This window comes from Nicotiana sylvestris, chromosome 12 (genome assembly GCF_000393655.2).
Source record: "Nicotiana sylvestris chromosome 12, ASM39365v2, whole genome shotgun sequence".
NCBI lineage: Eukaryota > Viridiplantae > Streptophyta > Magnoliopsida > Solanales > Solanaceae > Nicotiana > Nicotiana sylvestris.
The window spans coordinates 10243506-10260346 of record NC_091068.1 but is presented as its reverse complement, the minus strand read 5'-3'; the positions used below and the strand labels follow the sequence as shown (position 1 = coordinate 10260346).

The 16841-nt window shown below is 34.9% G+C and overlaps 1 protein-coding gene across 1 annotated transcript; it reads right to left on the bottom strand.

Moving 5' to 3' along the window:
* Positions 1-7062: 7062 nt before the first annotated feature.
* Positions 7063-14946, bottom strand: LOC104217457 (secretory carrier-associated membrane protein 4-like). The gene is made up of 12 exons (XM_070165052.1): positions 14731-14946; positions 12945-13058; positions 12800-12862; positions 12503-12536; positions 12286-12408; positions 11041-11103; positions 10859-10952; positions 10684-10729; positions 10533-10600; positions 9853-9901; positions 8383-8448; positions 7063-7355 (listed from the first exon to the last, which is right to left on the bottom strand). Exons 1-12 carry the CDS (start codon positions 14791-14793, stop codon positions 7323-7325), a joined length of 816 nt encoding a protein of 271 aa, XP_070021153.1. The 5' UTR covers positions 14794-14946; the 3' UTR covers positions 7063-7322.
* Between the last annotated feature and the right edge of the window lie 1895 nt (positions 14947-16841).

Here is a 16841-nt window from a genome sequence, read left to right as displayed (position 1 = left end):
TGATACGATCATATCATATATTTACATCTAACAACAGAAATAATCAGATCATTATACATTATACCTACCAACTTAATTAAGCTGTTCAAGTTTTATCGTTCAGACAATATCTAATCATTTATTGTTCAATAACCAAGTCATCAAAATTGGTAGATTATTTATCAATTTTGAATTTATAATTTTTCCTTAAATTTCTTTTTTCACTCATTACACACATATTGTAATATTATCAATATCGTTTTAAGATGTCTTTACTGATTGACATGGGCCACACGTGCAACGCACGTGTCCAAAACTAGTATAAAGAAAAGTATGAGGCACACAAAATGAAAGAAGCAAAGCTCGTATATTATTTGAGTTTTCGGACTGATCATTCAAAAATAGTCAGCGTTTGCCAAGTCGTTGAAAAATAGCTACTATTTTGCTGCAACAAAGATCGGTCCAGTATAATATGCTGGAGTTCCAGCAAAGTATACTGGAACTCCAAATTCCAGTACAATATAAACCTATAGCGACAACAGCCTCAAGCCGCTCAATTCTCCTATACAAAGAGTCCTGGTCTAACTCTGAATATTTATAAGAGGAAACAAGGAAAGTAAGAGAAGAAAAGACAAATGTTGATGGAGAAGAATCAAAAGAGGAGACAACAATATATTTCGATTGTTCTCTCCTCTTTTGATTCTTCTTCATCAACATTTGTCTTTTCTTCTCTTACTTTCCTTGTTTCCTCTTATAAATACATTTGAGATAGATATTTCGAGTCACCCGACCTTACCCCTACCCCTCCGGGATAGAGAGGTTGTTTTCGGGAGACCCTCAGCTCAGAGACAAAAAATCTGTAACAACATAAAATAGATAAATAGTATCAGCATCGTAAGAGACAACAAATAAGTGGAGGGACAATAATTATGCTAATAATAACATTGAAAAAATAAAAATTGAGAATAAAAATAGTGTAATGAACAAAAATCGCTATCAGTCTTAGACAAAACTAATTCATATTATGGATGGATCACTTGACAATGAGAAGGTACATTATCCTACCAAACTATTAGCACGATGTATACTATTTTATATGTTTACAATCTAATAAATTATGAACCTGTTAATTTACTTTTAGGATATTTATTATAAGTTCAATGCCACAATTGACGACGTCAAAAATAAAGATGACCCGTGGTATCCTGCTTGCAAAAAATGCTCTAGACAAATGAATGTAATAAAGAGTACTACAAATAGTGACTACTGTATATTATACAAAATTAGACTTTTAAGAAATTAAGAAACAATTGATTAAAGTACACTACAATATTTGAATGAGAAAAATAAAGATGATGATATATGATTGGAAGTGGTATATAAAGATTATTTCCACTAAAAACTAATATGTGGTAGACTAAAGTTCCAGAAAGATGAATAAAAAATATGACATGAATATCTTCTTTAAGAGCCCTATTTCAATTGCCCTATTTTTGATAGATATTCAGTCAATGTTGAGAAATTATTGCTAAGAGCTTCGAATTTGAAAGTCATTGAGAATACGTGTTAATCTGCAGGAAGTTTTGGAGTTCAAAGAAAAGTAAGATTAACTGTAGATGGTGAAGACGATGAGAAGGGACGACATGGCGAAGATATTTACATAAATATAATTGAAGCGACCAACCTATCATTTGAAAAGCCTACCAAATGCACAAAGAACACCACTGAGATGGCAAAAATAAAAGAAAATAACAATATTTGGCCTTAACTCACCTAGGTAAAACTCCCAAATTGCACGAAGAGAACTTGTTACCACCATAAATTTTGCTTGCTATAACCCTTTGGAGCATATCGAACAACGAGTGCAAAAAAAATCCAAACCAACAAAAAGGAGACTGTCAATGTAAAACTAAGGGAAATAACTCCCAAGAAAGTAGTCTATAAAGCCACAATTTAATCTAAGTCTTGTCTTTTCCTCTTCCCTTTTCACCAATGTAACATCTACCCCTTCATTACCCCTATATTTTCTTGTGTTTAAGATGAAACTATTAATTACCACATTAATATTTCGTAATACTTAGCTGCGAATTTTTGTAAAAAAAAGGTAAATATTCAAAGAACACTTCATACATTGCATGTATTTTACTTTTGAAGGAACTATAACATTTTTTTCTGAACATTAATGAAAATTAAGCCTTATTAGAATACATACATTATCAATCAATGATGTATTAATCACGGCTTGTTTGTAGTAGATTTAAGCAGGTGATAGTTTTCAAGAGCATAATAATGATAAGAAATTGAAGAGACTAAACACTATTATTAGCTATTTATTTTTATACAATAATTTAGTTGCTAAAAAGTATAATAAGACTAAGGGTATAAACGTCCATCAGCTTTTGGTGGACATTTTGGTAATTTAACTTTGAATTAGGAGCTTCCCACTTGTAATAATGATTTGGATAGTAAAATGTTTGATTTGATGAGAAAAAGGCTGATGCGTCACATTTGTGGCTGTCTATGTCCAATACTTTTGGTTTTGGACAAATATGGAGGTGCTTTTGAGGGTTGGAAGGAGAATTTTTCAATCTTTTTAAGGATGCTATTGTAAAAATAACTTTTCTCAGACAAAATTTCTTGATTTTTCTTTTTTTTTAAATTGAAAATTTTAATGGTGATGAGGTGATGGTTTTGTGATAAATAAAGGAATGGAGAAGTTTTGGTTGTGAATTCTTGCAGTTTGGATATCTGCTGTGACAGGTGGCAGCAGGATATGGGTTGAGAAAAGATGAGGAGACGAGGGGGTATGGGAGATATGGACTTTGATATGAAATTCTGGCACTGTATTGGAGTATTTATTTTTTTATTTTTTACTTTCATGACGTATAGTCTGAGTTAATTTGCATGCACTTTAATTAAATCATTAAATATCTGCTATCGCATATCAATACAAATACAACGGATAACTCTACTGAAATTAAAAGAAATTACTTAGTATTTTGTCTCTACTTAAATTTAGACCCGAGTCTTCCAAGGGTAGAGCATTTGCTATTAATGCTTTTCTAGCTATAACTTTAACAAGTCAAATGAAATTCATTTTTAAGGACCAAGAAACTTGTGTTCTTAAAACTATTTATAACACAAGGAAAGGACTATTAAGGATCTTAAAAGTATCATGGAGGAAACTAATTTCCAACAATTTAGGCTGCCCAAAATGAATCTTTAACTTGAGAATGGTGGCTCATGGAAAATTGCTTACAAAAGACAGACTGGACAAGTGGGGCATCACCAAAAATACTGTGTTGTAATGATCCGGCCAGTCGTTTCGAGAGTTATAGCCCTGTTTTCCCATTTCTGCTTCCTTTTGTGTTCGTTTCAAGAGTTATAGCCTTATTTTCCCATTTCTGCTTCCTTTTGTGTTCTTCAGCTATATTACGATATGTTGGGTCCGTTGGTTCGGGTCTGGAGTGGATTCGGAGAGGATTTGAGACACTTAGTCTCTTTTGGGAAGGCTTAAGTTTGGAAAATTGACCAGATGTTGACTTATATGTAAACGGTCTCGGATGTGAATTCTGATGGTTCCATTAGCTCCGTTAGGTAATTTTGAACTTAGGAGCGCGTCCGGAATGTGATTTGGAGGTCTGTGGTAGAATTAGGCTTGAATTGGCGAAAGTTAGAAATTTGGCGATTTTGGTCGGTAGTGAAAATTTTGATATTGGGGTCGGAAATGGAATTCTGGAAGTTGGAGTAGGTCTATAGTGTCATTTGTGACGTTTGTGCAAAATTTCAGATTATTCGGAGGTGATTTGATAGGTTTCGGCGTCGTTTGCGGAAATTGGAAGTTTAGAAGTTCTTAAGCTTGAATCCGAGGGTGATTTGATGTTTTGATATTGTTTTGAGTATTCCGAAGGTTCGACTAAGTTCGTAGGTTGATATTTGATTGTTGGTATGTTTAGTAGAGGTCCCGAGAGCCTCGGGTTGATTTCGGGTGATTGACGGAACAAGGTTGGAATTTGAGAAATTGCTGAAGTTGAACTCAGCTGTCATAACCGCACTTGCGGAGTGGGGACCGCAGGTGCGAGCCCGCAGAAGCGGAGAAGAGACTGCATGTGCGGCCAAGGTTGAAGTTGGCTGGAAGCGCAGGTGCGAGCTTTGGGGCGCACCTGCGATACCGCAAGTGCGACATTTTAACACAGAAGCGGATTCTTAGGATTTAAGTAGGAACCACACCTGCGATGGATATTCCGCAGGTGCGGCATCGCAGAAGCGACATGAGGACCGCAGATGCGGAAGTTCTGGGCAGAATGTATAAATGGTGGACTTCGCTAATTTTAGGTCATTTTCCACCATTTTTAGTCTGCGTTGGAGCTTTTGAGAGCGATTTTGAGGAAGATTCAGGGGTTTATCAGTAAGGTAAGTGGTTTGAGTCCTAATACTCGTGTATGTGATGATCTTTCGTTATTTAATCATGTAATTAGTGAAGATTAGGGGTGAAAATGAGGGGTTAGAGCTTGGGATTTTTGGAGAGTTTGATTCAGGTTTTGAGGGGTCAAATGGAGTCAGATTTTGATAAATCTTGTATGTATGGACTCGTGAGTGAAATAGCTTTCTAGTTTTGTGATTTTTTCCAGATTCTGAGACGTGGTTCCGGGGGCCGGTTTGGGTGAATTTTAGGATTTTAGTCTAAATTGATAGTTTTTCGTGTTGAATTGGTTCCTTAGCCTATATTGATTGCATTGTATTGCTTTTGGTTAGATTCAGGACGTTAGAGGCCAGTTCAAGAGGCAAAGGCATCGCGGAGTAAGATTTTGGCTTGATTGAGGTAAGTAACGCTTCCAAACTTGGTTCTGAAGGTTCGAAACCCCGAACTATGTGTTATATGATTAGTACTAAGGTGACGCAAATGCCAAGTGACAAGCATGCGGGCGTGCACCGTGAGAATTGTGGTCTGGTTCATTCCATGGCACCACTTAGTGACTCTTTCTTGCTGATATTCGTATTTCTATCATGTAATTAAGTAAATGTGTTGTAAATCATGCTTGATATCCTGTTAAGGCTTCACGCCGATACTGTTGAGACCCGAGTGGTCGTTTCTTGATGTGATTTTATTAGACTCATTGATATTATGTACTTAGTCTTATTCATGCATATCATACCATGTCTTAGTCTCAATTGTTATTATTTGGCACATTATATCATTATTTCTGGCTAGTTTCATGGCATTGTGAGCCCGTGTCTGAGAGACTGGAGACTGATGACTGAGTGATGCCGAGAGCCTGATTATGAGTGACAGTTATGGGATGGGGCTGCAGGCCGCAACGGTTATGTTGATGATTATGATAGAGCTTGGGCTGTAGGAGCCCCCCCGGAGTCTATAACACACCCCTAGTGAGCGCAGATGATATTTTTAGGGATGGATTTCCCTGGACATGGATTTGTCCGAAGTATTGATATCTAGAGATGGATTTCTCCACGGGGTTGGATTACCCTTTTCCTCGGTACCGAGTGACTTATAGTCAGCGATGAGTATGTTCCGGTATGGATTTCCCTGGGCCGGATGGCCATATGCTGTATCGAGTGGTTAAGTGTGTATAGATATATACCTGAAGATGGATTTCTCCTCAGGGTTGGATTACCCTTGTTCCGCAATACTGGTTGACTTGCAGTCAGTGTTGTATATGTTCCGAGATGGATTTTCCCTGGGCCGTATGGCCATATGCAGTACGTAGTAGTTGAGCACTTGAGAGTGGGAGCACATGGTGCATTTTATACATTCTGTGCATTAGCATGTAGAGTTAGTTGAGCTTTATATCTCACATTGTTTAGATCTGTATTTATTTTACTACTTGAGTTGTATTCTTGGACTGATAGCATGCCTACCTTTCCTGCACAGTTTATTTCTATTACATATTGAGGTTACGTTCGTCACTACCTATCAGTCCATGGTTTGGACTTGTTACTTACTGAGTTGGTGTACTCACGTTACCTCCTGCACCTTGCGTGCAGATCCAGGTATCTCAGCCACAGTAGCAGCTGTTGACTATTCCAGTCGCGGACTTTCATCGAAGATAGCGAGATAGTTGTCTGGCGATCGCAGTCCTGTCTTTCTCCTTCTTTATCTTCCTTTAAGTGTATTTTGGCTACTCTCAGACTATGTTAGTCTTGCTATATTTCAGAACATTTATAGTATTTACTCATGACTTAGTGACACTTGAGGTCAGGCTTCTATTTCCGTATTTTTTTATTTTTTTTTTTGAATTAATCTCATTTACGAAATTTCAGTATGAAAAAGGCTATTATCTATCTTTTAATGAAATATCTAATTGTTTGGGAGTGTGTCGGCTTGCCTAGTTCCATGATAGGTGACATCACGACCGGGTTAGTTCTTTCATTGCAAATACTCTGTTGCAATACAGATCGCCTAGAGAGCAAGTTTCGGCTGAAAAGCACAAGGAAAGGGGCGGAAGCAGAAGTATATAGAATCATCTTGGCATGTTGTACTTACTTCATCTGGCAGGAGAGGAATAGCAAAATATTTCAAAATAGCAAAAGAACTGAAGATCAACTAGTGAAGTTGGTGGCCCAGGAGATCCATGGTAGAGGACTAGAGGTAGATGTAAAGTAAAAGTAGCAGGGTGCCCGAGGAAAATGAATTACTATCCCTAGTTTGATTCCTTCTTCTCCAGTTAGGAGTGGTTTAGGTGGCTATAGATCTCGAGAACGTAGTGATCTTTGGTTTTGCTCTTTACGAAAAGTCTATTATTTCGCAGTCTCTTAGGGGTTATTTGTTTTGTACAGATATATTTTCCCTGGTAATGAAAAATTCAATTACCAAAAAAAATTAGTAATATTCTTGTGCAGTTTAACAAAAAGAATCTTAAGAGTACTCAGAATCTTAATCGGAAAAAAAAAGGTACACTTAGATTACTCGTATTGGTTCTCGTATCCTGTGCCCAAAAGGATGGGAGTTCGCTTTGTAAAAAGAAACTTGATAGTCGGTTGATACAAGCTCAACATAATGCAAACTGCCAAGCAGAATTCAACCCCAAAGACTATAATAGAGGCTCAATAAGGCAGAGTAAGTTGATAGAATGTAATGGCTATTACATACATTGGCAATATGATGATATAGTAACTAGTAAGAGTTCAATAGAAATGAAGTTACTTACATCTCTCACATTTGGAGTAACAATTTGTATGATCCTACAGAACATACAACTCTATCCCGCGCACCACAACTCAGCCAAAAAATATTTCCATAGGTAAAGACACAAGCTTAGGTTCCTCGAGAAAAAAAACGAAAAAAATGCAGCTGAATTGAGGTCTTGAATCCAAAATCATGCTCACTTGTGCCCGCGGAAGTACAGGTAAACTTTCTGCAGTGACAGTACACAAACATTGTGAGAAGCAAATGAAATTAACAAGAAATAGTTAGCAGCCAACAACATTTTCCCCCTTCTAACCAATTGTCAAATGACATAATTGCATAGGGATTTGAAGCAATTCATACGAGTGTGATCTATTGAACTAAGTTGGAAGTAGAACATTGACATATGAAGAACTCGCACCAGTGAAATTTCATTTTTTTCGTATGACCTATATGAATGAACTTCGATTTGTATTCATGTTGTTTCGAAAAGCAATGATGCACAAGTTGCCTGCTGCTGCAGAGAACTACAAATACTGAGTTTTTTTTTATAAGGACCTACAATTACAACTATTGAGTTTTTAAAGCAAACATCAGTATATGTAATTAAACATTACCAATTCTTGACACTAAGTTTCTTTTTACCCCCAGTTAATGTTGTATAGCAAATTAACTGGAACTAGCATCGTATCACTTTTCATTGTTATCAAGCATCTATAATATCTAATTATCTAATACGTTCAACAAGAGTTCAACAAAAGCCCCACCCTGCCATTTGCTATCTTGAGTTTCTGGATACATTAAACTCCTATACAAGTGGGGGCTTCCACTCCGTCCTAAGACTAATCAAAGAAGAGTGAGGAACCTCTCATTCGTTTTTGGAATTCGACAAAGGAAAGGGATTTCACACCATCGACCGACACCAACCGCACATACCCCAAAAAGAAGAGACGAAGTCTTAATCATAGAAAGAACTCCCAAGAAAACCAACCTTCTCCATCCAGAGGAAAGCGATGAACATATATTTAATGTGAAACTCTTTTTTCTTTATGCTTCCAGATTGAAGGACATTCCAAGAAACTTTTGGAATCGAGCCCACAAGCCAAAGAAAGCAAGTGAACAAGAAGAAAAAAAAGGCAAAAAGAAAGAAGGCCATTCGGAACAAACACAAAAAGAAGATTGTGGTCAAAATTTACGAAGTTGATGCGCAGACAGTTGATTTGCAAAATAAGAATGCCAATTCTGTAAATGCTAACCTGCAATACCCACAAGCTTAGCAAAACTTCCAAGCAAAAAAGGCCAAATCCAATCAGATAAAAGATCTGCAAGAAAAGGAGAAGTGAGAACATCTTATAAAGAGAAGATCAGAAGCGTGATAAAAAGATATTATCACATAATCATAATTTTCTGTAGTTTAGAGTTTCAGTTATCTATAGAGAGTTCTACCCCTTCTAAATCAGTACATACAACTAGTGTGTCGTACATTACAAGTTAAAGTTACTGTAAGGTTCAAGAAATGAAAGGCAGTAAAGTTGAAATCTACTTCAACCTGCTAAACTGATCAATGAGAAACCACTGGAAGATTTTCTCCATTTCCCAGTCATTTTCCAAATATACAGGAACACAATTACCTTAATTTTGAGAATAAGCATAAAAAGATTGTCAAGCTGGCAAAACGCTTGAGTAGCAAGACCAAGGTGCAAAATGTACATATACAAAGAGGAATAAGAACAAATGCCAGGAAGTGCTGAGGATCGGAAACAGCAGACTTAGAGGAGCCACTTGGTAATCAAACAGTGACTTGCCTTAAGTGGAATAATATACTTTTACCTGTTATATTTTAAAGACTATATTTTAAAGACTATAAAGTAAAGACAAGTATAGAGAGAAACTGATATATTATTCGAATCTGAAATCTCTTATAAAAGAAAGGAAGCTGCTGTGTAAGCTGCTACTATACCAGATATGGATAATCTTCTACTGAAAGCAATGTTTATCCATAACGGAAGGATAAGCTTATTATACCCGATATGGATAATCTTCTACCGGGGGTAATGTTTATCCATAACTGGGTACTGAAAGAATAAGCTTATTATACCCGGTATGGATAATCTTCTACCGGGGTAATGTTTATCCACAACTGGGTACTGAAAGGATAAATAATCTTCTACCCGGGATAATATTTATCCATAACTGGGCACTGAAAGGATAAGCTTATTATACCCGGTATAGATAATCTTCTACCGGGGGTAATGTTTATCCATAACTATGTACTGAAAGGATAAGCTTATTATACCCGGTATGGATAATCTTCTACCGGGGTAATGTTTATCCATAACCGGATATCGAAGTGATAAGCTTCTTCAGGAAGCTTATTTCCAATAGAGTACTTAAATAGATAAACATATTTACGGTGGAAGCTTATTTACAACGGAGTACTAAATGAACATCCATAATATAATATATTTATAACATTACCCTATTTGTTAGCATTTTTAACTGGACTAAATTAATGCTAATTGCTACCTATGTATGTAACTAGAGGCGAAGGATCATATAAGCCTTACAAGGTCTTATTCATTTCATAAACATCCCTATATCAAGAAGTAGCAGCATGAGACTGATTCTCAAGAAAAACATAATCAAAGAACCATATAGAAATGTCAATAAATTGGTTCAATCTTTTAATCTTCCCAAAAAAAAGGAGTGAGAAGTAGATAACTTACCCCAACCAAGAGATGGTCAGAGAAGACATCAATTGCCGCAAGTATGCCCCTGGAATGAGTTAAAAAGGGAGCAGATATATATGTCAATGATAATCCAAGAACGTTAACACTGCTAGCACACCACATAAATTAGGAGGCACCAATACTTCACATTTTCCCTTTTCATGAACAGAGAAGAGCATCTCTACAATATGAATTTTAGACGAGAAAACAAGATAAACAAGAGAACCAAGAGTTACATGTGTATGTATACAAGCAAGCGAATTCTACTAATTCCATCTCAAGAACACATCTAAAGGAAGGGCAATCAGCAATCTAAGAACCAGTGTTATAATATCCATCAAATGCAGGATCCATTAGTCATAAAGGTAAGCATGCTCTTCCTTTCAGTGCAGGCAGAGGTTTTTGGGTTTCATATTTCATTATTTATAAGCTTCACAGCACACACACATCACCATGATAAGAACTCTACACTTCAACTTTAGAGGCCAATATAATTTTCAACGCTTCTGCAAAATATTAAAAATATTGTTGTGGAAAAGGTATATTCATAAAGGTACTAGCTAAAAATTATAACCTCATACACGAAACAACTTACTAGAAGAAGCACATTGACTAAGACTGTTGCATTTCATAGTAAAAAGTTCATCTCACCTAAGAATCATAAAAGCAAAACTTACGTTAAGGATCTTCCATGAAAGATAATGGGAGGAGCAATAGCAGCAAGTATGCAAAATCCAATGTGGAGCTGCACATAAAGTCAAATTTTATAGAAACTTAATCCTGGGATATAATTAGAAAACATATTATCACTTTGTCAGTACAACATACCATGTAGAACATGAAAAACCAACCAAATTTTAGTGCACTCTCCGTCCTGCAAATCCAAACATAAGTGAGCACAAAATGAGTCATCGTAATAGAGCATTGAAAATAGAATAGAACAATAAGAAGGAATCCTTTCATACGATAAGAGGGGATGAATTAACAATAAAAGACTGTATACCTCATCGCGTTATAAAGGGGTCTATACCACAATACATACGAAAGGGGACATCCAAGTAAAGCATATATTACAGCAAGTAAGAAGATTTTGACACCTAAGGAAAGCAAAGACTAAATAAGGTCAGAAGCAATGTAATGAACTAAAACAACTAAAAAAACAATGCCATAGAAAATGAAACTTACCACCATCTCTTATCCAACAAACAGTGACAGCAATAACATTGAACACAAGGCAAAGCACGATACCTGTAGAAAAAGTTCATTACAAAGCATGGAGATGATGAAAGATGAAGACTTGTCCATATAGCACTTGAAAGAAAACGTTACAAGTAGGACAAAGGACAAAAGATTAAGTCTTATGGCCACAAGAAAAGATTTTTCTCCTATTCTTTTCCACCATAGATATAAAAACCTCGTCATAAAACAAGGAATCAAGGTTGACTAATTTGATTTCATCCTACTCTAGATATGTTTCTTATTTGAATCGGGAATCTTGTGTAAAGTCAATGAGGAAAACTGCATAGGGTCTTGACATATAGCTTCCAGGTCGGTAAAGGGGTTAAGTAGTATCCATTGTTAGTGACGAAAAATTATCTTTAAGTTCAACAAACTTCAGAGCTGGATTGTTGGATTTGGGGAAAAGAATCTAACTGAACTCAACAGAGCCTAATGCTCCTCATGTCCTAAAGCTATTGGCCTTTTGGCCTGATGACAAAGATGACAAGACAGAACAATTTAAACTAAATCTGGTACCATTTTTAGTAATGCCACAAATGCTCTGAACTGCAGAGGCGGAGCAAGAATTTCAAGCTTATGAGTTCAGAATTCTAAGCCTTAAGTTACTGGGTTCTAAATTAATAATTTGTACGTAATCAACACAATTTTCAAGAAAAATACAAGGTTTGAAGCAAAGCTCCTGGGTTCGCCGAACCCGTAGCCAGAACACTGGCTCCGCCCCTGCTGAACTGCATATGTTACATGACATCAGTTCCTCTCCCAAAACAAGAGAAGAGTAAAGTTGTCCATCCTCTCCATTCCTTTTTTTTAAAATAGCCTCGTTGCCATTCTACTTTCTGCACTAACTTGCTGCATGCAAACCTTTCCATAAGCTTGGGTTAAAATGCAGCAAGATTGACATTCCAATCTTTTCGTCTTTTAAGTTTTAAGTAAAAGCACAAAACTGAGAAGACCCTTAGTAATAATCACCCCGCACTATCAATTAAGGAGAAAAAAAAGAACCGAAATTGGTGTAAAATCTTCATGTTAAAAGTACAATGTTGTGCCAAATAAAAGGACATCGAAAAATGTGAATGTTTGCAACATCTAATTAAACCCTAAAAAACAGAATAAGTAACTTCCTAACATACAAATAAACAGTCCTCTACAAGAGAAAAGTGAACAGATGCGAAGAAGTGCAAAGAAGCACACCTAGCCAACTTGCAAAAGCCAAATACTGCATCCTTTGAGCATGAACTGGTATTTCATTTGCTATATCGTGATGAATAATTGGAAAAAATGGCGGCCAGTTCTTATCATTGGTCGGAACACCAGCTAAATTGAAGCATAGAAAAAAAAAACGAATATCAGCATGTAAGAGAGAAAATGTGCAAGATAATTACAGCACTCTCCCACAAGTCATATTTACCGCTAGCAACAGCATCTTCTCTACGTTTTATCTCCTGCAAAACCGGCAGTTCATGAGCGCATGCATAAGCCACAAGATGATATGCAAAGCAAAATAGACTAGAGAACACTAGATAGGTTGAGGGAATTTGCCATGGTTTGAAAACATGCAGAAAATAAGTAACTCAAACAGGATTTTCAAGAGCATTTCCATACTTAGGAGTTAGGAGTAGTACACAATTGGGAAACAATAAGGAAATAAAAATTTACAAGATTTACATTGCACACAACAATTTTGGCTCAGAAGTCAGAAACCAACCCTTTCCTTTCTTTCCAGATCTTCTGCCCAAGCTGCTAGTTCCTTTTGCCTTTTCTTGGGATCCTGATTCACAATTCATGAGAACTGATTCAGAAAATCCAACGCTCTATGGTGAAATGCAAAGGTATAGCTATAAAATCATTACATTCATTGAATCCAACGGAATATCAACAGTGGCATCATTCTTTTGGCCAAAACCAAGAGTGCTAGCAATCATTTGAGGAAAGCGTGATTTAGTTGCAGGAGCAGATCCACCATTCTGCAAGAAGAAACAAATGAGAAATGGGAGGAATTTCGCATTTCATTACCATACTGAAAGTCACCAGTGTGTGCATAAGTATAAGTGTGTAACAAATGCACAAATTAAACATGCAAGCATTGCATTCCTAGGCTCAATTAGCTATAAACCAAGTTAGAGCTTTTATGCACCATAAAGCAATTGGCAGTTTTCTATGAAAGATATATTCAATTGTTGTCCTCATATGGAAGCAGGGCAGAGAGTCATCCAAAGGGATTAAAGTCAACCAGACAAGGTAGGGTAATGACTTTATTAAGTGCATGATAAAGGAGATACAAGAACGTATGAAAAGTTAGGATCAGAGCTAAGGATTAAAGTAAGAAAAAAGGCCAAACTATTTTTAGATAAAAGTGTCCAATGTTAGAAATGTATGAACTAGCACACCTGGAAGAGGAGAGGGCTAAGGACAGGTTAAGTGTATTACGGATAATTCTCAGCACATGCTGAGAGGAGATAATGAGATCAACGAGACATGGAGGTATTATCTTGATCAAATGTTCAACTCCAATACGAGGTAACTTCATATACCTCTGTACTTGTGCAAAATAGAAAATTTAGATACACTTATAGAATTAGACTTGTAAAGTTAAAGATGCCATGAAAATTATGAGGACTAGAAAACCTGTGGTCCCGATGGTATCTCCATGGAAGTTTGGATGTGTCTTGGAGAGGTTGGAACAGTATGTGTTAATAAGCTATTTAATGTTATACTAAAGAGTACAAGGATGCCAAACGAGCGGGGAAGAAGTATCCTGATTCCAAAATATAAGAAGAAAGGAGATACTCAAAGTCGTGCGAACTATAGTGCCATCAAGCTTATGATTCAAAAAGCTTCTTGCTTTGAAGAACGCCTCATTTACCTCAGAAAAAATATATTTTAGTATTAAAATTAAATGGAGTCCAAGAGCGGAATGGAAATAGAGAATGTATAGTCGACCCCAACTAGTTTAGATGGAAGCTGATTGCTTGACTAAACTAGGAATTACTTACAAAAAATAAATGACTTTATAAATGAGATTTTTCTATTTTAATGTTTTTTTAGAAATCCACTTCAATTCTCATTAAAATTAATTAAATACAAAGCTAGAATCACTTTGCAACGTATTTAATGTATTCACATAATATTTCACCTCATCCAAACTTAAAATTTGCTGTAATGCAATATAATCTTACTTTACAAAAATGAGAAGTTTACAGACAAGGATATCCTAATTTGTCATTCCCATGAACGTAGGACTCAAGGAACCAAAAAAAAAGAGGATCTTTACGGAAATAGTCGGCCGGATTCACTGTTCATTTTTCTAGCCGGTATACACAAATTATACTCTGTTTATACAAGATTATACACATTATACATTTACGAATATTATATGTTTGCTGGCTATTTTTAATTTAACCGATTGAATAGGCAGCTATTTAGGCTAATTCTTCACACGCAACAAAATTAATCAAAACAAGAATGCTGCTTTATAACTAAAATTTATATTTTTAAACTTGAATTGCACAGATCTAGATCAGGACAAAGACCTAAATTGAACACGTACCAAATAAAGACCAAAAATTACGCTAAATAAAGATAGAGAGAAACAGAAAAATAGTTAGATCCAATCCAACGAGGAAAATGAGGGATTACCGAAAATGGATTAATTTGTGGTTCCTCTTCATCAAAGGGATTTGGATCATTTCCTTTACTCATTGTCTCTTTTACTCTCTACCTTTCAATGCCCATAAAATTTGCAGATAATATTTCCGAAATTGAAGCAAGAATTGTAAAATCCGTATCTGATTCTGTAAATATATATATAGTAGTTGTAAAAGAGAGCAAAAGGTGTGGAAAGATAGTGTTCGTAGAGCAGCAACCCCACACGTGTGTTTTCTCATGCTTTACCTTTCTCTCTAACTCTCTGACAATAGCGTAACATCAAATTTAGTCCGACCATTACGCTATTTTTTATACCAAAAAAAATATTTCTTCTCTCTTCTATATTATATTATATTATTATTTTCTATTTAAATTTTATTTTTTATTTCCTTCAAATAAATCCTGTCTTTTTTCTTTTTTCCATATTCATCATATATAATTCATATTCATCACTTATATAATCATTTATTATAAAATTATTTGAAAGGATAAATCAACTAAAAGTGAAAACATTGATAAAAGATAATTAAATAAATATTATATCATAGTCAAATTTAATTTAAATACCACATAAATATTCAATTTTTGCTTCTATTCCCCATAAATGTTCGATTACTGCATTACAAAGTGTGAAATGCTCGATTAATGCATTTTTTATTTTTAAATAATGGTTATATTTCTTTTTATACAATTATAATAATGATAAAATTAACTTATAATTTTATATAAATATAATATATACAAAATAATATATCAAAAAAATAGGATATAAAATTAAAATTATAAAGATCTTAATATAAAAATTAATTATATACACAATATATGATAAATTAAAAGTTCAAAAAAATAAAAAGATGAATAAAATAATAATAAATTAAATTTGGTATTGATGACTATTCATGCACTATAATGGTGCAAGATTTGGTATTCCATTGGAGCAAAAAAACACTAAATTTAGATTTGGTGCAAACAATAGTGCACCATTGGAGAAGCCCTAAGGGAGATACTCAATGTGGCATTCTTTGATTGGTCAAGAAATTTTTAAAAGAAAATAAAATTTAAAATTGTAGTGTTAGTGTGCATTTGGACATAAGAATGGTAAAATTTCGGAAAAAAGTGGGGAAAATCAAGTAAAATGGTATTTGAATATTAGAATTGTGTTTGGATATGAATATAATTTTTGGCTGTTTTTGAATTTTTATAAGTGATTTAAAATGAAAATTTTGAAAAATAACTTTTTGAAGTTTTTCAAATTTTCAAGAAATTCTAAAATTCATCTTCAAGTAAAAATTGAACTGATTTTGAAAAAAAAGTGAAAAATTATAAAAGAAAAAAAGAATCTTTTTTGGAAAAATGACATTGTATAGCTACTGTAAAAATAATAGCAGAAAAAATTATATAATTTTTTTTTTTTTGGGAGGGGGTGTGTGTGTGTGTGTGTGTGTATATATATATATATACATACATACATATACAAATTTTATATACTTTTTCGGCTACCAGATGTAAATAGTTTCTGGCACGGGCTAAAAGTGATAATACCCCATCTTTTTTTATGGTCAAACGAACCCTAAATTGGAATAGAAAAAATACTAATTAGAATAAGAAAAATTCTTACTAGTGTATAGGCCAAAATCTGCCCTAAGGACATTTAGCATAATATGGCATTAAGGAAAGAGTTGGTCGGGGTCGACTAAAAAGCAGCAGGGTTCATGGCCGAGATGTCACCATGATCGAGGTCGAGCATCGTATAAATAACAGTAACGGCTAGTATTTGAAATAGAATACTAAAGAGAATATTCTATTAGATATTCTTTGCACTTGTACTATTAGGGCTTGTTAGAGACATGTTTCATATAAATAGAAAAAGAGATAATGGGATAGGGCATGTAATATTAATTTGATAAGAACACTTTTCCGAGAAGATTCTCTCTCTAGCAAAGATACAAACTTTACCTTTTCATCAATATTCTTACTCACATTATTCCATACTTTTCCATCAGATCCGAGAATAGTTTGAACATTTTAGGAGTTGTCTGTCAGTCATCATTGTTAGGAGAACAATCATCTACCTCATTCATTGGGTGAATCACTTCTCTTAT

Coding starts and splice junctions, on each gene's coding strand:
- LOC104217457 (XM_070165052.1), bottom strand. CDS start 14,793: ATGAGTAAAGGAAATGATCCAAATCCCTTTGATGAAGAGGAACCACAA. Junction 11,104..12,285: donor GGCTTTTGCAAGTTGGCTAG/GTGTGCTTCTTT, acceptor CTTTTTCTACAG/GTATCGTGCTTTGCCTTGTG. Junction 10,730..10,858: donor CCCCTTTATAACGCGATGAG/GTATACAGTCTT, acceptor TTGGATTTGCAG/GACGGAGAGTGCACTAAAAT.